Genomic DNA, 23,896 nt, shown 5'->3' on the forward strand with positions numbered 1-23,896 from the left:
AGCCGGCTGAGTTGGGCTTCGACATCAACGCGCTTGGAACCTTCACCAAGGTGACTGTCAAGCGTGCAAGTGACAAGCAGGACATCAACATAGGCACCTACGATCCCAAGGGGAATTTCATCTACTACGAGTCAGCCTTTAAAGATGCCAACACCGTTGAGGACAAAATCCCCCTCAACGAGATGGGCATGCAGAACTTCAAGAAGATCGCCGGCGACAACACCAAGAACTTCAAGGCGGCCTTCCTCGGCGACATCCAGAACAAGGAGTTCTGGGAAATCACGCGACAGAATTACAACGACATGAAGCAGCCTTATTCCCAAGTCATGACTTTCGAGCACGACACTGCCCAGTTCGAACGCTACATGGGCAGTCCCAATCTCAACAGCAAATTCTTTTCCTGGGGCAACCATCATAACGCCATCGGCAACAAGGTGGTCGACAAGATTGTCGTCATTCCCAAACAGGCCGAGAATTCGGGCCGCAAGATGACTGCCGCTCTCGTCTTCAAAGATGCTTAGAGAGTGCCTTCCCTATGACATTTGAGAGTGAGAGCTATGAAGGCTGTGAGCTGTTCCTTTCTAATGGGGAAGTCTGAGCAACGAATCGGAGTTAGCAATGAGCGGGAATGTTGAAATTCACGGTACGCCTTCTTTACAGGCTGATGTTTTCCAATTTTATTCTATTCTTTTCGTTTATGGAGCGGCGCAGTTGTACTCCAAAGACAGGGTTTATTCGCTTTTTAGGAGCTGTTGTATAATATTTTATAGTAGATATGTATAGGAGGAATTATGTTTAACCTCAAGAAACTGCTAAATTCCTTTCTTTTCCTTACAGCTCTTTATCTGAGAAGAACTCGGCTGTTATGAGATCGAACTAGAGCAGGAGGAAACAAAGATATTGTGTGAGAACAGTTGCCAAGTAGAGAGCTAATCGTGATTATATAAACTCCAAAGAGCCCCATAGAGACTAAAAAGGGTACCATACCACAAAAACAGACAAAGCTGCTTTTATCACCCACAGCAAAGCACAAAGCCTTCTCATTACTCAACACACGACACGACACCAATCTAACCCTGCAAACCAAACTCGCTAACATGGATTCAGAACGCCACGTGCTGATTCTTACCGATGTCAACATCGTGTACAAGCTCTGCATGCACAGAGACCTCAGCGCCACCCCGCTACAGCGCAAGGAGGTCATGACTCTGAAGCCGGGCGAGCCGGAGCCGGGCCCGGACGAGTTGCACCTGTGGGGGCTGAGGCGCGGACGAAAGGTACGTGCGCGGACTGCACCGAGAAGCTCAAGGCCGCCCGGAAGGATCTGTCCGACGCCCAACGAGACGTCTGGGCTGCACGGCTGGATGCCGCGAGCGAAGAGGCGTTTGGAGCCGTCTTCGCCGTGGAGAAGCAGCTCGTGTCACAGTTCCGCCAGGCATGCAAGAAGGCCTGCCGGGAAGACCGGGACATCTATCACACGGAGCCTCTGGCCACCCACCGGCGGAAGGCGCGCCAGCTGCTCTTGTGCGCTAATGAGATGCAGCGAGAGGTTGCCAGGCATAAAGTTTCGAGTGCGCAAGTCGTCGAGAGGGCCATTCACGTACTGGGGAAGGAGTTCATCATGGTAGATGTATGGAAGTACAAGAGCGATAGCGACCTTCGCGATGGTCTTGAGATCGCCATGCCCGGGATTATGAGGACTGTGCTCGCCATGCGATCCCACCCTGACTTGGATGGCGAAATCCGGGACACGATGTCAGCCGAGTTTGGAAAGGCACTCTTGTGAGTACGATCCCTAATCCTCCCTGCTAGAACAACATCCCTCTCGGGGAGTTTGTGTAATCCAAGGTAGGCAAAGAAACAATTCGCTTAGTCCTAGACACCGGTAGTTATTTGTTGTAGAAATAGTATGCCCCTTGAGCTGAGAATGAAGCTCAGATGATCTCGACCGAGGACAACTTCACTCCCTCCACGTACGCAGCTTTGAACGAGGTGAAACCATAAGTCCTAATCCCCAATTCCTCGACAGCCTCCGTAGATAAAATGCAAAAGAATCCGCATCTATAGTACACTGACTCTAACTTCTCGTGGGGTTTAAGTACCAAGCCAGTGACCCAGTGCATGAGACGCAAATCCTCTCCTAGTAGCTCTAAACAACGAAGAGGCAGACCTACTCTGTTATCATGGTAGCTACGATCCATGGGTTCCCAATTGTTTCCGCCGCTCGTGAAGATCTCGTTTTTGCTATCCTCCGTGACGATGATCGGATGCCATTGTCTCTTCTTCTTCGCCCTCACCACGAGTGAATTTAACCTCAAAAGGTGTCCTCTAAGTTGAATTGAATATTTCGAATCATGGCCGTCGTTGTTGGTACCATCAGCGACTGCAGTGCCAACGATGGCTTCCCATATGAGTGGACACCAGTCTGGTACTCCGCGTCTACGCTTGGAGGGTAACATCACTTCATAGCCAGGGTTCGACAAGGGTTTGAGATGGTTCAGATATCGTTCCCAAAACGCCGGCCGTGGTAAGTGATGCCAGTTTGAAAGAACCTGTGGGAGGAAATTGTAAAAGACCAGCCCGTCTATGCTAGCCCATGACCAGGTAGGGGCTCTGTATTTGCTGGGTCGGGTAGCCGGCCGAGTGCGGGTTGTGTCAGTATGCCATTCGAGCATGAGAAGAAGGTGGCGCTCGAAGATTCCCGCGCAGTAACCATCGTTCGTTTTCTGAGCATCCGCTTTTTGGTATAGTCGCCGCACAAGCTGTGACACACCAAACAGCGCAACGAGCTTGTCATTCTCTACTGTGAGTTTGGTCCGTGTGTAGGCTTGGACCAGATCGCACCAAACATGGAGGGAAGCGTCATCCAGCGTAGCAGGCGAAGGTGCTGGGTCTCGAGCTAATTGTGCCTTTGTAGCCAGAACTGTATCGTCAATTGCGAGGCGCTTGAGGTCCGTATGGCCGTTCTGTCTCACGTACTCAGGAAGACCATACGGGTACACTTCGCAGGCGTCCATGGTTGTACATTCCCACAACAATTGTTGAGCCCCAAAGTGCAAAACACGAGGGGCGAGATATCTTTCTTGGAAGACCCATCCTCGTGACAGGAGCGTCGTGTCTGTGACTTCCGACCACCAGAAGAATAGATCCACTACGCACCAGGGACCATTGCCGCTTCCGCTGGCTTCGTACGATGTACGGTGTGTCGGGCTAGTAGAACTCCCATGTTGCTCTCTAATAGCGCTAGGTGGCAATTTGTGTACAATAGGCGGGATTGGCATGGCGCTGAGCAAGTAAGCTTGCAAGAAGCTGTATGTGTTGTTCGCCACGCCGGTAGCCGAAATGTTGATGACGGCGTTCGTGTAGATATTGCACATGTTCATGCCTTGGTCTTGCCAGTCTTTCTTCGAGTCTTGGATGATGCATAGGCAGTCGATCCATATGTATCTGATCCCTAGCTGTAGAACCACTGTAATCGCATCTTGGAACGTCGCTGGCAGCGACGATACTGGCTGCGACGTTGTAACAAAGGAGTCCAAATTATCCAAGAGCAATCTTACAGAGGGACTGTTACTCCAACGATGACTGAGTGTTGCATATTGGCAAGCCGTGTTAATGCGGTCATCCCTTATCGCGAGGTGCCATTCTCTAGCATTCCCGTCTCCGATGGCGACGAGGCGTTTGGGGGTAAAGCTGTATGTCATATCTTGCCAAGCATTGAGCTTGCGACAATCGCTGTGGTTCTCTCGACACTCCCTAATCCATGCCTTGGCCGTGTCCAGGTACAAACGAGTGTTGACAGACGGCTGGCGGCTTATGGGCGGAAGAGCACTGCGTACAGCTACATGAGCTATTAGTACGTGAACCCCGTGTAGCATCCTGTGTGTGCTCACTGTCGAATGGGTAAATCGCAAATTTTCTCTGGGGCGACTTGGGATCGTTGTAACGGCCGTTTTTAACCCAGCGGAGGTACACTGGGAGCCGTTTGAAAGAAACTTGATCGCTAATGCAGTATTCTGTCACGGCCGAAACCTTCAACTCTGTCACATCGTTGTTGGGGAGCCTGATCTCCGATGTCAGAGCCTTGCACATGAAGCACCCTGAAGCCACCGCTTCCTTGAAAGAATCGTTGCTGGCATGGTGGAGATGCCAGCGATAGTCTCTGGGGCGCTCGAAGATCTTTGCACAGCTATTGCAGATTGAGGACATGGCCTACGACGGCGCTGAATCAAAAGCTTCCAGAAGATAGGTGTTGCAACAGTACAGAGGGAAGCTGACAATGTTCATGGGGCTCATGCGGTTGTTATTCCATACCCCGCTCCGAGTCCTGGACCTCTTCTGCTTATTGGGTGTAGCATGGAGCAGTGCTTGGAGTAATCTCGGCACTTCTTACCTCATCACCTACCAGCTGCAATAGGACCCTGAGAAGAATCTGCCTTCCAGCCTGACCACCTGAGGCTCGGCGGGCTGGAAGGGTATTCTCAGATCCCGGTCACTCAGATTTTACGGTATAAGGTACCAAGAGAGTAAATACTGGTTCAATACTTTGTGCCTCAGTCTGATGTTGGTAAACTACGTTCAACCAACCAATAGAAATCTTGATATTTCTTTCTCCACTGGGAAGGCTGCTGTTTACCTGTTTGTGCGACCCCTTTCCCAGCAAGCGGATTGTTTGTTGTTCGACGTGTACTTGTATCTAGGTAGACCGGCCAGACTGCTGGGTAGTTGCCTAACGTTTCTATGCTCCCATAAGCCGCTGAAACTAAAATAACTCGCTGCATGCGGTATGTTGCATATGGCCGTTTGCTCCCGTACCATCCCCGGAAGGCTTCAGATAGCCTGATATTGGTACCTGATTATCCTGCCAGCCTAGCATGCCGCCTTCGTAGTTGACTCACCCACCTCGCAAACACTTGAATGGAATCCGTAATTTTATGCAGCGTCCCACACGGGATACAGGAAAGTCACACGAGCTACACACAGTTTATCATAGCCTGCGGAAACGTCCACCCGCCACCATCATGTCGTACCGGGAAAATACCAAACAGAGAGGAAATTTTCAAGCATCTTCTTTCCGCAGCAACTAAATGTTATGCTCATGACCTTCAGTAGTACAGAAATGTTCTCCCGCTTGAGGTTTGTGCGTCAGTCCACGTATCCGTCTCTGCGGTACGCTACAGGCACCTTCCTGCAAACACAGAGCAGTGTTGGGACCATGCAAAGCACCCATGAGATGAATAGCTCAAAAGACCATAAAATGGCAAGATGCTACCAAAGATCGAGACGCCGTAACATAGCACGCAACGCCAACAATCCCGTGCCGATAACAGTCGACGTCATGGCCCAACCACCTCGCGTTCGACGTACTGAGGACCATCAAGACAGAAACAAGCCACTTGAGCATGATTGGGCCGTACACGACCCCATTGGAGGTGCTTCCCACTATTTCGGGTCCAACGGGAGTTTCATGAGCTACATCGCATCGAGCAGCCAGTATACGAACGTTGCGCAACGACCCATCCGGATCCATATAGGTGCCCAGCCCAACTGCAGGCCTCATATCGGCAATCTCGTCACGTTCACCACGGCTTTCGTTCTCGCCTCTTCCATTCAGAAGTTGTTTCCGTCACGGAAAGTCGAGGTCGTCTTCACCTTCGTCGACAGCGCTCCAGCCGTGGGCGGCGCCCGCGAAATAGGCGGCATCAAGTATCAAGTTAGTTTGGGACGCACCGGAGCCGCCGACAAGATGGGCCAGTCGTTCGAGACGTTCCTCCAGTCAATATCGACGCTTACCAAAATCCCGGTCCAGATCTACGACCAAAGCTTCTGGAGATCGAACCCACACTTCCCATCTGTCATGAAGAAGATCGCGTCAAACTACGGCAAGCTGTCACCCTTATTGCGAGATAAGCTCGTGATACGAGCACCTTGTCCAGTTGCTGGCTGCGGTTTGACAGACAAACACGGTATAAACAACAACTATACCACGCCTGGGACGATTCAGTTTACATGTCCCAGTCACGGTGCACATCACGTCGATCTCTCAGCTACGTCAGATCTTCAGCGGCTGGAGTTCAACACCCCCATGCGAAACCTTGTGCGAGTTATACTCATGGGAATGGACGAGACTGCAGACTGGATTCAATGCACGGCGGGTGACTACGCGGGGTTCTACATGGATCAACTCCTTCACCGGCCGCTCCGCGTCCTCACCGAGCATGAGGGCCCGGTCCCCTATATCTTGTACGCTCCGCTGGTACAAGACTGGTCGGGAGCCAAGCTTTCCAAGAGCTTGTATGTGAAGCACGGGGCATACGACTACCTTATCCAAATGGCCCGTGGCTACATGTTGGACAGCGATCTATTCATGGCCATGGATCATGGACTGGAAGGTTTGGTGTCCCTTGTGGGTGACTGGGTTCGCGAGCCTTTCCGGCTTTTCAGGCCGTACTCGGTTGATTACATTCACTGCGAACTCCAGAAGCGTGGGATGAGGAATCGTCCGAGTATCTCTGAGGGCTTCGGAAAAGGATCGAATTTGGTCAAATGAAGCCTGTATTCCTTGGTCGAAGCAAAGGGCGACGATGGCTGAATGTACCAACGTGAGACCAAGGAGAGAGGAAGAAGGGTCCTGAGGTCCCTGTGTGTTACATGTGGCGGGGCATAAATGCAGCGCTACAGGTGTGGGCGGCCCAACAGGAACAGCTGGTAAAATTCATGGCAATGTGATCGTCTTGAGAGACCTTTTATGCAGCTTTCCTCGGTGTTTACTTTGCTCTCGTTATCACTCTGATCCATTGCATATTCCACGTCAAATTTGAGACTGTGGTCTTGTGTACCTCTAGTAGCAATCGCTGCGTCTGCCTATGGTGCAGCGGTCTAGCTCATCACCTCCCCATACATACTGCCTGCTAGCGGAGCCCCCCACTACAGCGCAGATCCAACAACGTGGAACGGACCCAATTGGAGTGAGCCATGCCAAACTCCATCGTTTACATATCGTACAAGTACCCTCCTCCATTTGGCCAAGTCCTCAAACCAACTGCATAGCTCTCTCTACCTTCAAGAAGGAGACGTTTTCCGTGTGACTTCAGGTGTGGCTTCTCTTGGTGTTCCTTTCAGCAAGAGATGCTGGTCTTCGACCTTGTAGTGTTCCAGGACCTCTTGCTTGACCCAACAGTACTTCTGCGGCGGGCCCTTCATGTAGCCCAGGGCTTTTGCCTTGGCGAGTCGAATGGGCTCGCGCAGCTTCCACAGGCGGAGGATTTCGTATCCATATTTGGAGACTTTCTTGCCGGCGTTGAACTCAGCGTTGCCGATGCCGTGGTCCTCGGGCACTTCTCCGGGCTCCTTGGCATGGGACACCTCTGCAATGTAGCAGACGGCCGACGTTGGTGCGGTGGTGTAGAACCAGATGCGGCGCACGGAGCTGGGAAGCTTGTACTTTCGATACTCGTGGTTCTTGGAGCCGGACTTGATGTTGGCCATGTGATTGGATTTGATGCTCATGAAGATGTCTTCTTTGAGATTTGCCGCCATCTTGAGACGGATCTCGTCGGGTGGGGTTTTGCACCGTATCGATCGTGACTGTAAGAAGGGCCAGACAAATGATGGTAAGCAGTCGCTGTGTTGAATGAAATCCACAAAAAACTGGCTATTAGCGGAAGACGCGTCGCGCTGGGTTTGTCAATTAAGCTGTGCAACAGGTACTGCAACAGGTACAGTAAGTGGATCCACCAAGTCTACTGTGAATCGTGAACTGCGGGCTGTCCATATGCAGCCATCTAGACAGACACAAAGACAGGCGTCAGCTTGAGGTCCTACCATGGCATTGGACCTGTACGCCGCCCACAGAAATGATACAGGTTTCTCCTAAGCAGTCTCAGCACTCCTTATTTCTTACCTGTCAGCTGCATTAAAAGTTTACAACGGCCAGCAAAGCTTGTTGGAAGCGGAAGCATGTTGACCCAAACTATGACACAAACACAGCTGATTGATTCACTCAATCTCTCCCAGGCATATTATTCATATCATATCTAAGCTAATCCCATGCTATAAAGGTGCCGCGAAGTACCAGGAGAAAGCCTAACGCAATTGTAGCAATTGTTCTCACTTACCTGTCCTACCGGCCATGAGTTACTCTTCTTCCATAATGGATATATATATACCTTCGTAAATTAAACCAGCGTTTCGTCGGTTCTTTCCTTTTTCCTTAATTGCACCGCACCAGCAGATCCTGGTCAAGCCCGAGGAGGGCTACAGCAGCCGTCAGAGGAGTTTACCTCATGTGCCGCCTCCAGAGACTGGCCCCTGGCTGGGAGAGGAGGATGATGAAGCAACGGAGGGAGAGGCGAAGGCAGGCCTCTGAGGCACTAGTCACTGGGTGTCATGCTCGGTGACGGGTTCTAATCTCATAACCTGCACCTCGAAAAGGACAGCCAAAGCATGGAGGCCTCGTTCGTAATGAGCGACCGAAGCTCTTTCGACAAGATGAGACACGGACCGGCATTGCTCAATAGAAGACATGCTCTCGCTCCGAAAACGTATCGAAAAGCATCGCAATCTTGGGAGGGCAAACTGTGGAGGCCGTCACCCCAGCCGAGTCCCTCGACATCAGATCTGGCAAAGTGGACCAAACTCTCCAGCAAGGTCTACAGACACCACCGAGCCCCAAGATCCCACCAAGTCTGACGAGTCAGCCGAAGAAGTCGCTGCTGCACCCCGGGATACGAGAAGTTGGGCTAGTACATCTCGGAGGAGAAAGTTCAAGAGGTGAACTTGAACGAAGCCAAAGCTTGCAAGTTCGCAGTCGTCGTCAGACCTCGAGGTATTCGACACGCCATGGACCGAGAAGTTGAGCACACAGGCAACTGGAGCAACAGCACTTCCATATGATCCGATACCTGTCTCACCAGCACCTGCACTCCATCCACAACGATCAAAAAGGGCCAGTAAGTCTGCCACCAGCAGCGGGACGCAAGAAGGCTGGAGATTAATCATCCGGATGACGACAACAAGGCCGATGTCCACATTAGCAACAGTATGAAAATAATCATTGTGCTAGAACCTGGGGGAGGGAGGACGTGTATACCTATTTGAGATCAGAAACAAGCTCGTGTATCACGCCGACCATCTTGACAAATACAGACTCTATGTTCCGCACGACCTGGTACAGGAATTCTTCGCAATGAAGCACGATGCCAAGCATCACTACGGCCCCATGCGAATGATGAAAGACTTAGACAGCCTTGCCATCAAACTCAAGAAGAGATGAGTCGAAGTTCCCTCCTAAGCGAACGACAGGATGCCCACGATATGTTCTGATTTGTAATTGATGAATACATCGGCTCAAAGACTTGATGAGACCGCTAGGCACGCAGCTGGCGTGACCTCTAAACCCTAACCTGAAGTGACCAAACTGTTTAAACATCGCCAGTGTCCATCCCATCCGCATTGGAATCCAATTGGAATTGGAGAAATGTCAACCAACGTAACGCCATCCATGAAAACCCAGAAGTGGTGATTGATCCTAGGCGGCCGCCCTCGCTTTAGAAAACTCCGAGAAAAAACGCCGTGAGAGGAGAAAACAGGAACAATAATAAGAAAAAAGAGATAATATGATATGACACAGGCCGCCGATGAGCTTCACTCGTTATTTGGTTCGCGATGCACGATCATGCCGGTCCAAACGTTCAGCTGCCGCTTTCACGACGCTCCTGCTCAGTGAAGCCGTGTTGCTCGAGCCCTCAACGCCGCCGTTGTCGCGGACTGGGACGACCTCCCATTTGCGCATACCCTCGTCCATGCCCGCCCAAAGGTCCGTAGGGATGTACTCGGCCACTTCTTGCCGAAATGTATCGCGCTGCCTCTGGTCGATGTCGATGAGCTTGTCGACACTTTCCTTAGCCTTCCTCCACACCGAGAGCACCTTCTCCTCGTGGATCCGGCGTCGGTCTGCTTCAAGAACGAGGTTATCGTAGGAGTGCGCGTACGTCTCGTAGAAGGCACGCAGGCTGTCCATCTCGCCCATCTTCTCCGTTATACTCTGGTGCTCGTCTTGCCACCGGTCGCGGTACTCCGATTCGGATGCGATGTAGCTCTGTAGTCTTGTACCGATGTCTTCGAGAACATGAAAAGCGCCGATGGTGGTCACATACGTGTGCTTAATCTGATTAGTTTGTTCTTCAAGCCGTGCGAACTCGTCTTCTAAGGCCTGCAGTCGGGCGCTGATCTCCTCGATAACGCCGTACACCTCGGCGGCGTCTTGGACAACGACATGGGGGATGTTCGCTCTCTCCTGAGCCGATATACTGTCTAGCTCGGGGGCATGGGGGTCCTGATCGGGTATGACACCAGATATTGACACGGCTTCACGACCGTCCTGTGATTGCGTCACCTCAGCAGCCCTCCGTCTGGCCAGGGCCACACCTCCCTCGGTTATTCGCACAGCAGTCACGCATAAGTCGAAGTGCTTGGTAAGTGAGGTCAATAGCTCGGCCATCTCGTGCGAGTTGTCCATCATGGAAGCGAGGAGTTGTATGATTGGTTGTGTAGCATCGGAGGCGGACGGGGAGAGGGGCGAGGCCGAGGCCGACAGGGTTTTGTTGAGTCCTCGAAGGTCGTTTTCGAATCGCAGTAGGTCGCCGTCGAAAGACGTTTGGGTGGCCTATGGGACATGAGATGTTAGCAATCGACTCCGATGAGGACCACCTGCTCGGTTCCTTCGGTGGAAGAAGGGTGACGTACCTGCAGTGCACCGATGTTCTCCTTAAGAGCGTTTCGCATTGTGTCAACCTGGTCTACATCAAGGAAATCTAGCAGACACTTCTTCTCCTCACCCTGTGGCCTAAAGGCACTATCTACGGTTCGGGTCCGGAGAACAGTCATCATCTCTTCCAGTCGTCCGTTGGTAGCGTCGAGGTGCTTGATGACCTGCTTGAACTCGCGCTTGCCGTTCTCGTACGTTCGGGTCAGGCTCTTGCGGACCTTAAGTAGCAGGCGGACCTGCAGGGTGATGCCGCGGCGGAGGAACTCGGCTTGCGCCCCCAGGATGACGGCTTCCTCGTGGGCTTGGCGCGCCGCTGTGACTAGGTCGTTGGCGCGGAGGACGAGCGACATGGACGAGAGCGAGCGTTTGGCCTCGAGCAGGTGGTGCACGAGCGTCTCGACGGGGATGGCGTCGTCCGCGCCCTCGAGAGCGCCATGCTGGGACGTCGAGCGCGAGGATTGATGGGCAGAAGACGAGGCTGTGGAATTTGGGGAGGCCATCTTTGTAAATTGCAATACGCTACGGCTACGGGAGGGCAGAGAGAAGGCAGGCGTGTGTTGAAGGGCCTGGAAGTAGCAGGGAAACCGACGATTGGCCGCCGGTCGCTACGTTGTCATCTCGGATGAAGTCATACTTTCTGAAGGAATAATTCGAAGGATAGGATTGAGAGAGTGAGAGGAAGAAAGGAAGTCAGTGAAGCTGCCTGAGCTCACCGGAAGGTCAAGGTTCACGTCAAGCACCAGTCGACAGACAGCCTTGGATCGGCCGAGCTCTGCTGGAGCTGGGGGAGCTGCAGCAGGCACAAGGGCACAGCGGTGCTTGCCAGCCAATCAGGAGCACAAGGCGATCGGTGGAAGCAAATGCCGATCCTTCGGGATCCACCCTTACGTACCTAAGCTGGACGAGATAAGACAATCTGACACTGGCTGGGTGTGCTGGGGCAACTGACAGACGAGACCCAAAAGCCTTAACTCCGCCGTGTGTCCGGGGAACGTTGGGGGCACTCTGCCAATAAATTTAGTGGACGCCAATGTCCGCGCATTCTCTGGGCATGAAACCATTGGCATGGTGCAAAAGGGGGAAGCTTCTTGGGCTTGTCGCAGCAAATGTTACAGATTCAATATTAATATACGTATCTCTCCAAGATGACTTGCTTTATTACATCGATCCCAATTACACAGTCATTTGATTGCTAGCATATGCATGCATTAACAACGAAAAAGCACGGGGTTGAATTCGACGACGCAAAAGAAACGCTGCGGCCAATTGATTGAAAGAGAGTTCGCACCGCGTTGGTCGTTGTTGGTCAGTGGGCGCGCTATGGATCCAATCGACATGTCTGCCACCCCAGCCATTATGGTTCCTGGCGGCATCAGACGCAAGCCAGTCCCAGAGGCCCAGAAACGGCCTCCTTCCCCAGAAGTCTATGACTTGCTGGATGACTACTACGAGGAGAAAGACAGCAACCCGCCTCCATACTCGTTAGTGGAGCAGCCACGTCAGGATGTGAGGTATCAAGGCTGGGATGAACAGGCCCAGACTCGGCAAGATACTCGATACCAAGGTCAAGTTCCCTATCGGCCAACTCTACCCCCTAAGGCGGCGACGACTCCGTTGGTAATTCCAACCGTCAGCCATTTTCCACCACCGCCGCCGCCACCCCAAGCGCCCCCATCGCCATCGCCGGCTTGGCCGTCTGCAGGAACACCTTATTCCAATACGGCAGCATCTGCCAACTACTTCCCTCCCCTCCCACCACCACCACCCGCAGGGCCCCCGACACCGACGTCGGCTTGGACACCAACAGCAGGGACCCTCCATACTAAGGTTTCAACGAACTCACTGAGATCACAATCGGACTACGGATTCCCACCGCCTCCACCGCCCCCGGGCCCCCCAACGCCAGGACCTTCTTGGACACCTACAGCGGGCACACTGCACTCCAAAGCGTCGACCAGTTCATTAAGACTGCCATCCGACTATGGATTCCCACCACCCCCGCCGCCGATGGCGGGCACACTTCATTCCAAGGCATCGACCAGCTCGTTGAGGTTACCATCGGATCATGAATTCCCAGCACCACCCACACCAACGTCGGCAGACTCGACGCCGACAACGGCGGCAGCGGGCAAATCCTTCTGGCAAACGGCCGTCGACGAGACCATCTACTTCGCCGGCGGTCTCATCTCCAACCCGTCGGAGTCCACCAAGCACTACACCATCATGCGGAACTCGTCGGCGCTGGTCTACTACCGGGGTCCCAGCACCAGCGTCACCATCACCATCTTCTCCGATAGCCCGCTGCCAGAGGACCGGACGCTCTGGCTGCAGCGGAAAGGCTTCTCGGGCGACATGGGCATGAACTTCAGCACGCTGTTCCGGGCCGGGTCCAACTGGATCGACGTCACCCCGACCACGGAAGCGCAGCCCTCGGACCTGCCCGAGGCCGACGAGCGGTGCTGGCAGCGCGACACCAACAAGTTCTACAAGAAGGCCAACAAGGACAAGCACCTGGCCAAGCAGATGGCGCGCGAGACGTGCATCGTGCGCATCCCGGCCATCGCCTCCGACGGCTACCTCCGCCTCCTGATGTGCACCGGCGACGGCAAGAAGGTGCTGTGTCCGAGCCCTGTATTCCGCGTCGCGAGCACATCCAGTGACGTTAGCGTCATGCGCGGAGCCAGCCTGTCGACCATGCCGATCGAGCTGGGTCTGAAAGCGGCCTCCGTAGTCGGCAACGCCGTCGTCAATAAGTACGTCGGCCCCGCCAAGGTCCTGGTCGGCGACCGGATGCAGAAGGTCACGAAGAAGGTGACGAACCACGGGTTCGTGGCGTCAAAGGCCGAACACATCGCCTACGCGAAGTCAGGCCTCAAGGATAAATTCACTTCGCTCGAGCAAGGGTATGACGGCGCGCGCGATGTCTCATACGCTCCTTTACACGAGCAAATACTCTTTGACCATACCGCGGAGGTGCTTGGGCCCGACTCCGGACCCGAAAGTCCGTTCCCCATCAAACTTAATGGCAGGGTGGCCAAAGGTACGGGCCAAGGTCAAGCGCAGATGGGCATTCCCACCGCCAACCTGACTGGCGTCTCGAGCGATCTACTACTTCGACTGAGTGGTATCTACATCGGATGGGCATGTGTGCAGCCAGGCGTCGGACATGTTGGGGTGACCTACGACTGGCAAGAGTCGATCATCATGATCGGGCCCTCTCCATACGCCGCCCCCCCGCGTCGTCTCCAGCAACGTGGCCACCGTCCACATGATCCACGACTTCGGCTCGTCGACCTTTTTCAACTCCAGCTTGAAGGTCATCATCATGGCGTACCTGCGGCCCGTGCCGACGCTGAACCGCACGAGATCGCCAGAAGAGCTCCAGACGTCGATCTCGCGGGACATCGACATCGCCCTCGCGAGTCTCAGCCGCGAGGCCTGGGGGCCGCACGAGACCATCCGGACGCTCAGGACGGCCAAGAGCGAGAGGAACCTGGCGGACAGGTATGTTGAGACGAGGGCCCAGCTGCAGAAACGCGTCGACAGCGTGCCTCTCCACTGGGCTGGTGTCCGGTCTACGGGGGCGGAGGCAAGGGACCAGGCTCTTGGGAGGGGTGGTCTCTTCATCAAACGTTGACCGGGCGAGTATCGATCGAGCTGAGGGCTCCATGAGGCGCTGGTGGCTGGAGATCCTGTAACATACGTGCAACTTGTCACCAGGTGTGGCTTTAGCGACATATCTAATCACTGTACCATCTATCAATGTAATCGAACTTTTCAGATTCGAGTGTCATTTGTCGTGGCTTATCTGGCCCTAATTAACAACTCTCAATCTCCAACTGTGGCGTAGTCAAGTCCTTACTATCCTATCCGACAGGGTCGCCCATAATTCGTCCTACCCAACCGTGATCAGGAATCACTGATGCCTGGTTCCAATAGACGAAGCTGGAACTCGCCAACAGTATCTATTAGACTTTCTCACACCCCTTTTCGACCAACTGTTGTGCTCTAGAAGCGACTGACATGTCTAGATGACTCATACCCATCTCTAGAGTTGTTGATTTTATCTATATCTGCCAGGAAACAAAGTTGTGCCACCCAAATATCATTTTCAATAGTTTGGATGTTGCTGTGTTCCCAACCCTTCCGGCTAGGATCAGTGATATCGACTCACAATAAGCCATATTTACGACCTCTGGCTCACACCGAGATCTGTTGGTCCTGGGCAGATGGGCAGATCAACAACCCTTTTGGTAAAGGCAAAGTTTTGATTTGGGGATTCTTCATCTTGAATCCCAACATTGCACTGACAAGCTTTTACGTTGACGGCACGGAACAGCCTTGTCCACTGCCAACTACTCGTATCAGCATCGGGTCCTGTTAGGAGCTGTTTTAACAACCATAGGCCAATGTAGTCGTCGTTTTCTGTGTATCATTGCCGTAGGGGATTCCTGTTGTACTCTATCTCAAGAAGACGTAGTATCATATGGCGAATTCATCTCAATAACAAACACTCACTCCCTAACGTAATCGACTTGATCCCCAGCGGCTCATTCAACACAGTGGTGTCTAGAATCTTGTTTTGTTCTATTATTGGCTAGCCAGCCTCCCCTTGAACGGGACAACCAACACGGCCGCAAACTCAGTCGCGAGAATAGTCCCAACGTCCACGATTATTACTCACCCGAAACTCTGAATGTATTTTTTCAACCCAACAGCCCGAGAACTCCACCCAGTCTGCACAATCAGCCAGCGAGTGATTTCTGGGAGCGAGCCCCCAGGAAATTCATATAAAGAGCCGTCTTCCCTCCCTCTTTTTCAGTCCTTCCTTTCTCTTCTGTATTCTTTTTTTCTTCTTCATCTGGTCATCATATCTTCAACATCAATTCTTAATCATCAAATTTGTCATTTATCTCTGCCATATATATCTGCCATCTATCTCTGCCATCTATCTTAGTCATCTTATCTCTGTCATTTTCCTCTATCATTTTTCTCTACTATTTTCTCTTCCATTTTTCTCTGCCGTCTATCTTTACTACCTATCTCTGTCATCTATCTTAGTCACCTTATCTCTGTCATTTTTCTCTGCCATTTTTCTCTTCCATCTATCTCCAACATCTAGCTCATCCAGGTAAGTGGTATCCCCTTCCCCTTCCCCTTCCCCTTCCCTCTCTCTCTCCTTTCTCTCTCCTCCCTCTCCTCTCTCTCTCTCCTCTCCCTCCCCTTCCCTGTGACAGCCCTCTTCCGCTTCCGCTCTCCTCTTTTTCTCTTCTTCCTGCAGACCAAATCTTCTCAGATTGCACACCCTGAGAAGAGGCGGGGCGGGGCCCTCTTTCAGGTTCTGTCACCCTGAGGGAGGGCTAAGTCCAGGCTCAAAGACTTGAACCAAAAACTTTTGGGGACTCTTGGGATACAGGTCAGAACAAGACTCTTCGTGTATGGCCGGATACTTGCGGAAGCCACTCTTGCTCGGAATTACGCACTTTGCCTGCCGTAGGGTAGCATCGTCGCAGGTTCCTTGTCGGGGTGGCGACCGTTGTCCCCTCTTGGCTGAAGGCGAGCTCTGCTACTCGTGAGGCCAGGAGGGTGTACGCCCGATTCCATACACGTTGTCCCAAGGGCTCTATATCGGCTCTCTGTCTCTCAAAAGTTTTTGTTTCATCGACTTGAGCCTGGCACTGTCATCGACGTTCGTCCTCGCCGTCGCTTGCACAGAGTCCTAGCTCCATGACTTTAAACTGGACCCGTCCGCCACGACGTTAATCTGGTAGTCTAGCTCTGACTTAAAATTGAGCACTCCCCGCCGCCGCCCTTCCACAGTCTTAGCTCTAGGACTCTAAGAAACGTGAGTTATCCGCGACGATATAAAACTAGTATACCGTCCAAGCTCTATGACACGTAAACTGGAGTCGTCCGCGATGACGCCAAACTAGTATGCTCTCCTCCTCCCCTTTTCCTTCATTCAAAATATTCCCTGGGCCACTTGTCAAGGGCCTCTCACAACCTTTCTACTTACTCATTCACAGATTCACTGACTCAGCATCCCACTCCGGAATCCTCATCCAAGACTTTTCACACAGAACAATTATCGTTTTATTTACTTCTATTTTTTACTGATTCAGAAGGGCAGTCGACTGTTATCATGATCCACACCACCTCATCTTCCATCACACCTCGACCTTCTCTCCGCCTCGACGCCGACTCCACTGATGTACCAACCCCTGACCCGTCGCCCGATGCTTCTCCTGATACAGCATGTCCGTCATATGCTTGTACAGCCACGGGTTGGCCCCGTGGTAGCTGATGCCATGGTCACTGTCGGTGAAGGACTGCCAGTCCATCTTTTTGCGGACTGACCCCGGCCCCGACCAGCAGATCGATCAGGGCCGCCGCGTTCTGGTAGTGCACGTTGTCGTCGCCGGTGCCGTGGTAGATGGCGAAGCGGCCCGCCAGGTTGGCGAACCCCTGGGGCTTCCGCACCGCCGTCTCGTTGTACCCGGCCTCGTTGGTCGCCGGCACCTTCATGTACCGCTCCGTGTACATGCTGTCGTAGAATCGCCAGTCGCTGACGGGCGCCACGATGAGGGCGTGGCTGAAGACGCCGCTGTCGGCCTCGACCACCTTCGACGACAGGTATCCGCCGAACGACCAGCCCTGGATGCCGATCTTGGCCGCGTCGATGTACGGTCGTGACTCGGCCAGCTGCTGCGCCACCCAGATTTGGTCTTGGGCCTCGAGCTTGCCTAGGTGTGCCGACACCGTGGATCGGAACTTTCGTCCCTTGTAGCCTGTGCCTCGGCCGTCTACCGTGTATGTGATGTACTCCAGCTCCGGGTCCGATGTGATGTACGCCTTCCAATCGATCGCCTTGAACGATTTCGATACCTCTTGGGCTCCAGGACCGCCATATGGAATGAATAGTACAGGGTAAGTCTTCGCAGGATCAAACTTTGGCGGCAGCCGCTCCATCACATTGAAGCTGAAGCCAGAGGGATGGTCAAGGCTGAAGTATGTGATGTTGGGTAAGTTGTATGCCTGGAGCTTTTTCAAAAGTGCCTCATTGGAAGTGATGACGCGAATAGGCTTTGTGCTGTTGGTCGAGTAGAGCTCTTGGTACGGTACGTCCGGTCCCTGATAGCTGAGAATATAGTAGCCACCAGCTGACGAAAACGAAGCGGACCACACAGCCGGGACGCTGTCGTCAACAAGCGGCTTTTTTGTCAGAGTCGCATAGGAGACGGAGTACAGATGACGCTCGGTGCTGTGCTTCTCGGTAGACGTGTAGTAGATAAGCTCTCTGGCGGTGTCGACTTTGACAATGGAGACGACTTCCCAATCGCCACTCGTTACAGCGATGCCTTCGCCGCCGTTAGCTGGGTACAAGTATATGTGCTGCCAGCCAGACTCGTCCGAAACGTCAAGGTACCAGCTGCCAGTGCCGTTGATCTTGCCAACGTATTGCATTAGCGGGGTGTTCTCCAGCCAACCATCTGTACCATCTCGCTCACGAATCACCGCTGACTCTAGCTTGTCGAACTGTGCTGCGACAGTTACCTTGACGTGCTTGGATTGATCTTGTACGCGGTTGAATGCGCGGTACGCCAGGGTGTCGTGCTTCTCCGTCAGCCATGTCACCTCTCCAATGACCAAATCCTCGGGTGCGTACGCGGTGATCTCCACTGGGTGCGTCTTGCCGGTTTCGACATCGAGGATCGTCAAGCTGACGGTGGGGTTCTTGGTGCCGACTTTGGGGTAGCGCAACTGCAGTTCTTTTGGGTAGCTGGGAGCCACAGGCTTTCCATCCATGTAATAAGGAATCGTGAAAGTCTCGACGCCGGTCTCGTTGAAACTTAGGAAGGCAACAGCTGACCCATCGGGCGAGAACCAGAGCGTCTTCTTGTCGCCGAAAATCTCTTCCTCGTAAACCCAGTCGGGGACAGCGTGAAAGAGGTCGGGGCCACCGTCTTCTGTGACCTGGGTAACAGTGCCGTTGGTGTTCAGGAACAAGTTGTTTCCCCGCACGAAGGCAATTGCCTCTCCAACAGGTGCGAACTCGGCGTACTGGATGTCACCATGCTGGTCGGCAACAAGAGGTACAATCTCGCCGGACGCGACGTCGAGGACCGAGTAGTCGGCAAAGAACGAATGACGGTATTGCTTCTTGTAGTTGGTGGCGAACAACACTTTCTTCAAGTCCGGGCGAAGGGTGTAATCGCGCACGCCCTTCGGGATGGCGTCAGCAGCGACAAACGTCGAGCTCTCGCCAGTGACAAAGTTCTCCAGCACCAAGGCGCCCGAGTCGTCTTGGTAGATGAACTGACCGTCTTCGCCGCCGCTCAACCAGTCGATGGATCGGGAGCTGGCCCGGAATGCGGGCGACACCACCGTCTCGTTGAAGGTGATGAGCTTGTCGCCATTGCCGAGCGGCTGATGGGGCTGCCGCGGGGGTTCGATGGCCAATGTCGCATCGAAGATGGCGGAACCCACCAGCAACAGGCTGGGGAGTGCGGGGACCTTCATCTTCAGAGGCTACTGCATTAACCTGGAGGCTCGAAGTGCGAAGTTGGGGGGATAAGAAAGAAAGGCAATATAATTGAAGGAGCAGGATGACCACCCGGTTTTGTCGGGAGCATTTCGATCACGTATGGGCTCAAGCCTATCAATCCCATTTCCGAGACAACCGGCAGCGCGAGTCGCATCCTGTAGGCACTTTCCGAATGTCGTGATGAAGTCCGGCATCGTCAAGAAAACCAAGCACGTTAGACTCTTGGCTGCAGCTTATCGTCCAATCCGCGACTTGCAGTGGCCGGCCCAGGGAACAGGGTGACAGATTGACCTACCGCTTCTGGAAGGCGCGGCCAGATTGTCTGCTTAGCGGGATTTGGTATGCCGGAACTCAAGGGAAGGAGAAATGAGAACGATGCGCTGCATGCATGCATGAACAGGTGTTTCTCCGACTTTATCCAACTGGTGAAGCGGCGTAGCGAATTGGCGGGAATGGGCCTTGGGAAGTCCACTAATCTTGGGCGTAACACTGGTAGAACCCCGCATCAGGTCACTTTTCAGCGCCCAGAGACCGCCGTGGCATACACAATAGGTAGCTATGCGCTTGTCATGTACCCAGCTAAATGACCTCCAACCTAACTTGTCTTCTGCAATGCGGGCCGCGAGCCATTCAATGCCGTTGATCTTCTCTTCGGAAATCTACCATTCGCCGCCGGCCCCCCAGGCTGGGATATAGCTTCAACACCACGGGACGTAGGGTGCAACACCAGATCCAAGTCGAAATCAAAGCAATGCTCAATTTTTTGAAACCTCTCGTCCGATCTGGCAAAATCGAGGGTCGCGAAAACAGCCAGGGCTGGCCCGGTACGACGTCCACCGTCGCCTCCACATACCGACCATCAGCCTCAGCGGCGGCGGCGCGCCCATCGTGAAGAAGAAGTCCCCTCCCTCGGCGCCGAAACCGAGGTGCATAGTCGGACCAGGATTGGTAGTTGGGCGAGCTTGGGGGTATTAAGATACTACTACTAGTAGCCTTCATTCAACCTATCTAGACAAGGGTGATAACATATTTCTCATCCGGAAATTCAGGATTGTCGACAACCTCTGCGCAGACTTCTCTCGCTGTTTCTTGTGAGCTCTCATCCAACACCCGCAGAAAAGTTTCAAGCTGTGTTTCAGTCTCTGTAGACTTCCAATATATATAATCATGAAATGAAAACCTCCCAATTCGGCAAAACTCTCCAGCAATACCAGGTGTCTTCCGTAGCACAATACCAACCCTCTGCCAGTTACGTATCATTTGCCCTTGAATATTGCCTACCCAACCTGTATATACATGCGCGAGTGGAAGTAGGTACACCATCTCTTTGTTATGCCTCCACCCATCATCAATGCAATCAATACTGACTGAAAATAACTTCTCTCCATCGCTGGAGTCAATGCTCACACATTCTTCTACATCGTCTCCGTCTTCGTCGTCGTCTTCGGCTTCGACGTAACCATCGTCATCGTCGGGCTCATGCAACAGCGAATGTGACACTTCTGGGCTACACAACCGACCCGCCACAATGGCAGAACAGCGTATGTAGAGGACTCCTCGACTAAGTTGGCCGTAAGGTTCGGCGCCCGAAAAAGTCATTTCAGTTTTGTTAATATGGGCGTATCGATCCAAACGGCTTCCGTCGAGATGTGGCCCGTCCTGGTAGTTTGGACAGTTCACCCTTTTATCGATAGAGGCCCAGGACCAGCTTGGAGCGATCCAATCCTGACTCCCACATTCTGGCCGCTTTCTGGTGCTTGGAAATCCAAATTTGTGCCAACAAAGATGCATTTCGATATTCCTTCTCCAGAGTCCCGCGAGATATTCGTCTCCAGTGACGTTGAAGACTGCTCGGGCCATCCCAGACAGAGCAGGTAATTTGTCGCTTGGAACAGTAAGACTGGCGGCCGAATAACTTGAAACCATCTCTCCCCAAAACTGTTCCGTCCAGTATTCACTTCCAAAGACAAGATGAGAGTCCCTACCGGACTCGAATCCATCCTGAAGATACTCGCACGCGAGACCTTGCCTGCATTCCCAGAAAACGCCCCGATCCCCGAAACTGAGCGTCCGAGGTGCTAACACCTTTTCTTGGATAACCCAGCCTCGGGTCATCAAATGAGTCATTAGGACTGATATTTCATAGATGTTATTGCGAAGGAATTGCTTGCCCTCTTGGCTGTTATTTGTCCTGACGTTCACGCGAACGCCGCCGCTGAAATATGGTGTTCGAAGACCGAGGCAACCTCCATACGCGTCTCTCGAAGAAGCAGCGGCGATGTTAACGTAAGAGCCGCTATAGACAGACTGCATTAAATCTGCCTCCTGTCGCCAGTCGTCCTTATCGTTTTGCACAATACACAGCGAATCGATCCAAATGTAATCAATAGCAAGTGAAGCTGCAATCTCAAATGCGTCTGTGACAGTTTGGGGTAAATCCTCTGTTGGTATCTCCTTCATGAAATTCTCCAGATTGAAGGATGTCAACTTTAGGAAAGGCAGTTGCCCCCAGCAGTAGCTTAGCGTCGCATATCGTAATGGCTCTATGGGCGTTCCCAGGGTTGCTGTGATAACTAGACGGGGCTGGCCGCCAGCGATCGATACCAGTCGCGTAGGGAGATGTGCGTTCGTGGGGGCATTGCAACGTTCATGAGATTCCGAGCAAGTGCGTAGCCATCGGTTAGCTTTATCGAATATTCCCAAGTCTTCATCGGCGTAGTTTACTATATAACATTAGCAGAGTTAGAGACGTGATCTGTTCGTATGATCTTACCTAATTTTGGAAGCGTAAAGCAGTCGAAGATGTTCGAGCCACCGCTGCTTGCTAACTTATTCGGCATATTATACCATAGCAAGTCCTCTCCACCCCGATGATGAATGGAGAGAGATATGGTGCTTTGCTCACCCAGTTGGTCTAATCTGGACTCGATTTGGCGAAACGTCTGGAGCATACGATCATCTTTCAGCATTTGCAGAAGAAAGGCGCAGAACTTGCATCGACTTCGAGCCGCTGCTTCGATTTCCAGAGTGTGGTATAACCCAACACGTGCATGCTTCCATGGAAGCTGACCATGTTCCTTCTCCTCCGTCTCCTCCGTCTCCTCCGTCTCCTCCGAATATTCCAAATCTTCCTCATCTTCCGAATCTAAGGAGTCTGAGGATTCTGAGGAGCATGATACTGTGTAACTTTGCAAAGGCCAATTGTCAAACATATAATGACATCGGGCACAGAAGCCTTCAGTTACATATACGATCTGAACAAGGTCGCATATTCGTTGCTCGATTGCGTCGGTGTCGAGATCGTCAGATTTCACAGCCTGGACTAAGGGACTGTGCTCGCGAAGTGCGTTGCCGTCTGCGGCCATGTAGCTCTCGTACCATTCACGGAGAGATTGGTCGTCGCAGGCCATGGTTCCCCTCGGCTCTGTTCTCGGTATGCAGGCACGTACAGTTGGAAACGGAAAAGGAGGCAATGGGCTCAAAACAGATCAAAATCGCGACTTGGTTAACTGCTGTTAATATGGGAAAGTCATGGAAGGCAGTGTGCAGCAATGCTGACTCTTGATCCAGAGAGATATAATGAGGGGAGCCCACCGCTTACTTACTTAAACATTTCTGCGGAATGACGTACAATACTTCGATGCATTTCCATTGCGTTGCCCGTAACGAGGGCGACAGAAGGGAGGGGTTACATCGGTTGCCATGAGCTGTCACTTGTGTGGCTGTACTCAGCTCTGGCTTGTACTCCCGCAGGCTGATGTCTTCCTGCGGCAGTGCGGGCTAGTGCCTGCCTTATCTGCACCTCGAAGACTATGGACTAGAGAGAAGGTAATACAAGACAAGTATGTTGCACGTGCCTCGGGCTGGGCCAAGCAGGTGGTAACAGAGGCCCCCCGGCGTTGGCAGTGTAAGTGAGGAAGTAGGCGAACATGAATACGCCGTAGCTCGCGGACCACACCACCGGGAACGGCGCACGACGCCCGACACTACGCAGATCTTTCAGCGCCATCCGCGCCGGTCCCACTGCGAATTGATCAGCTACATCTCGGCACGCGCCGCGACCTGGGGCCTAGCTACAGGACGGACGGCCGGCCTGTGAATGGCCGCATGATGTCGAAATGTGTGGATACGACATTTGGCCGAGTCCTCTTCGTCCCACGACTGCGCCGCATTGGCGAAGTGGCAGGTGTCGATGTCGATCAATCTGAGGCGCAGGACGAACCAATACAAGCAAGCGCCGTCCACTCGGATAAATGGGTCGACACGGTTATACGCCGTACTAATCGTACGAGCTGTGGAATTTGAGGTCAATACTCGCGAGCGGCGCGTGGGCGAGTTGGCCCGCCAAGAGTGGCACGGGAAATTGGCGGCCAACTGAGAAAATGTGATTCGGCAAGTCGGTAAGAGGAACTGGGGAATTGATTGCATGTCACAGCCTTACAGGCAGACGAGTCTGCCCACAGCCCGTGATTGACGCTAGTGCTTATGCTGTCCGTCTATTTCGAGCAAGAGCGATGCTCCAGTCAATGAGATTGCCCGTTTAACTTGTACTGACGTCTTTCGGGTACGGCCAGCTCGTAATA

At 53.0% G+C, this 23,896-nt stretch overlaps 8 protein-coding genes across 8 annotated transcripts; 3 read left to right on the forward strand and 5 right to left on the reverse strand.

Moving 5' to 3' along the window:
- Nucleotides 1–131: 131 nt before the first annotated feature.
- Nucleotides 132–4,209, reverse strand: PG998_011659 (uncharacterized protein; the record flags this gene model as incomplete). The annotated part of the gene is made up of 6 exons (XM_066878475.1): nt 132–533; nt 1,130–1,395; nt 1,480–1,724; nt 1,978–3,512; nt 3,561–3,841; nt 3,894–4,209. The coding sequence occupies 6 exons, from the start codon at nt 4,207–4,209 to the stop codon at nt 132–134; spliced, it is 3,045 nt and encodes a 1,014-aa protein (XP_066727529.1).
- A 1,129-nt stretch (nt 4,210–5,338) lies between these two features.
- On the forward strand, nt 5,339–6,550 carry PG998_011660 (uncharacterized protein; the record flags this gene model as incomplete). The annotated part of the gene is made up of 1 exon (XM_066878476.1): nt 5,339–6,550. The coding sequence occupies one exon, from the start codon at nt 5,339–5,341 to the stop codon at nt 6,548–6,550; it is 1,212 nt and encodes a 403-aa protein (XP_066727530.1).
- A 512-nt stretch (nt 6,551–7,062) lies between these two features.
- Nucleotides 7,063–7,539, reverse strand: PG998_011661 (uncharacterized protein; the record flags this gene model as incomplete). Its single annotated transcript, XM_066878477.1, has 1 exon — nt 7,063–7,539. The coding sequence occupies one exon, from the start codon at nt 7,537–7,539 to the stop codon at nt 7,063–7,065; it is 477 nt and encodes a 158-aa protein (XP_066727531.1).
- A 985-nt stretch (nt 7,540–8,524) lies between these two features.
- On the forward strand, nt 8,525–8,895 carry PG998_011662 (uncharacterized protein; the record flags this gene model as incomplete). Its single annotated transcript, XM_066878478.1, has 2 exons — nt 8,525–8,744; nt 8,795–8,895. 2 exons carry the CDS (start codon nt 8,525–8,527, stop codon nt 8,893–8,895), a joined length of 321 nt encoding a protein of 106 aa, XP_066727532.1.
- Nucleotides 8,896–9,652: 757 nt separating this feature from the next.
- On the reverse strand, nt 9,653–11,268 carry PG998_011663 (autophagy-related protein 17; the record flags this gene model as incomplete). Its single annotated transcript, XM_066878479.1, has 2 exons — nt 9,653–10,666; nt 10,747–11,268. The coding sequence occupies 2 exons, from the start codon at nt 11,266–11,268 to the stop codon at nt 9,653–9,655; spliced, it is 1,536 nt and encodes a 511-aa protein (XP_066727533.1).
- Nucleotides 11,269–12,775: 1,507 nt separating this feature from the next.
- PG998_011664 (riboflavin kinase) lies at nt 12,776–14,405 on the forward strand (the record flags this gene model as incomplete). Its single annotated transcript, XM_066878480.1, has 2 exons — nt 12,776–13,962; nt 14,018–14,405. The coding sequence occupies 2 exons, from the start codon at nt 12,776–12,778 to the stop codon at nt 14,403–14,405; spliced, it is 1,575 nt and encodes a 524-aa protein (XP_066727534.1).
- A 2,530-nt stretch (nt 14,406–16,935) lies between these two features.
- PG998_011665 (uncharacterized protein) lies at nt 16,936–19,288 on the reverse strand (the record flags this gene model as incomplete). The annotated part of the gene is made up of 2 exons (XM_066878481.1): nt 16,936–17,097; nt 17,126–19,288. The coding sequence occupies 2 exons, from the start codon at nt 19,286–19,288 to the stop codon at nt 16,936–16,938; spliced, it is 2,325 nt and encodes a 774-aa protein (XP_066727535.1).
- Nucleotides 19,289–20,321: 1,033 nt separating this feature from the next.
- PG998_011666 (uncharacterized protein) lies at nt 20,322–22,723 on the reverse strand (the record flags this gene model as incomplete). Its single annotated transcript, XM_066878482.1, has 2 exons — nt 20,322–22,036; nt 22,087–22,723. 2 exons carry the CDS (start codon nt 22,721–22,723, stop codon nt 20,322–20,324), a joined length of 2,352 nt encoding a protein of 783 aa, XP_066727536.1.
- Between the last annotated feature and the right edge of the window lie 1,173 nt (nt 22,724–23,896).

Source organism: Apiospora kogelbergensis, assembly GCF_038363985.1.
Source record: "Apiospora kogelbergensis strain CBS 113332 chromosome Unknown utg000007l_segment0_segment0, whole genome shotgun sequence".
Classification (NCBI taxonomy): Eukaryota; Fungi; Ascomycota; class Sordariomycetes; order Amphisphaeriales; family Apiosporaceae; genus Apiospora; species Apiospora kogelbergensis.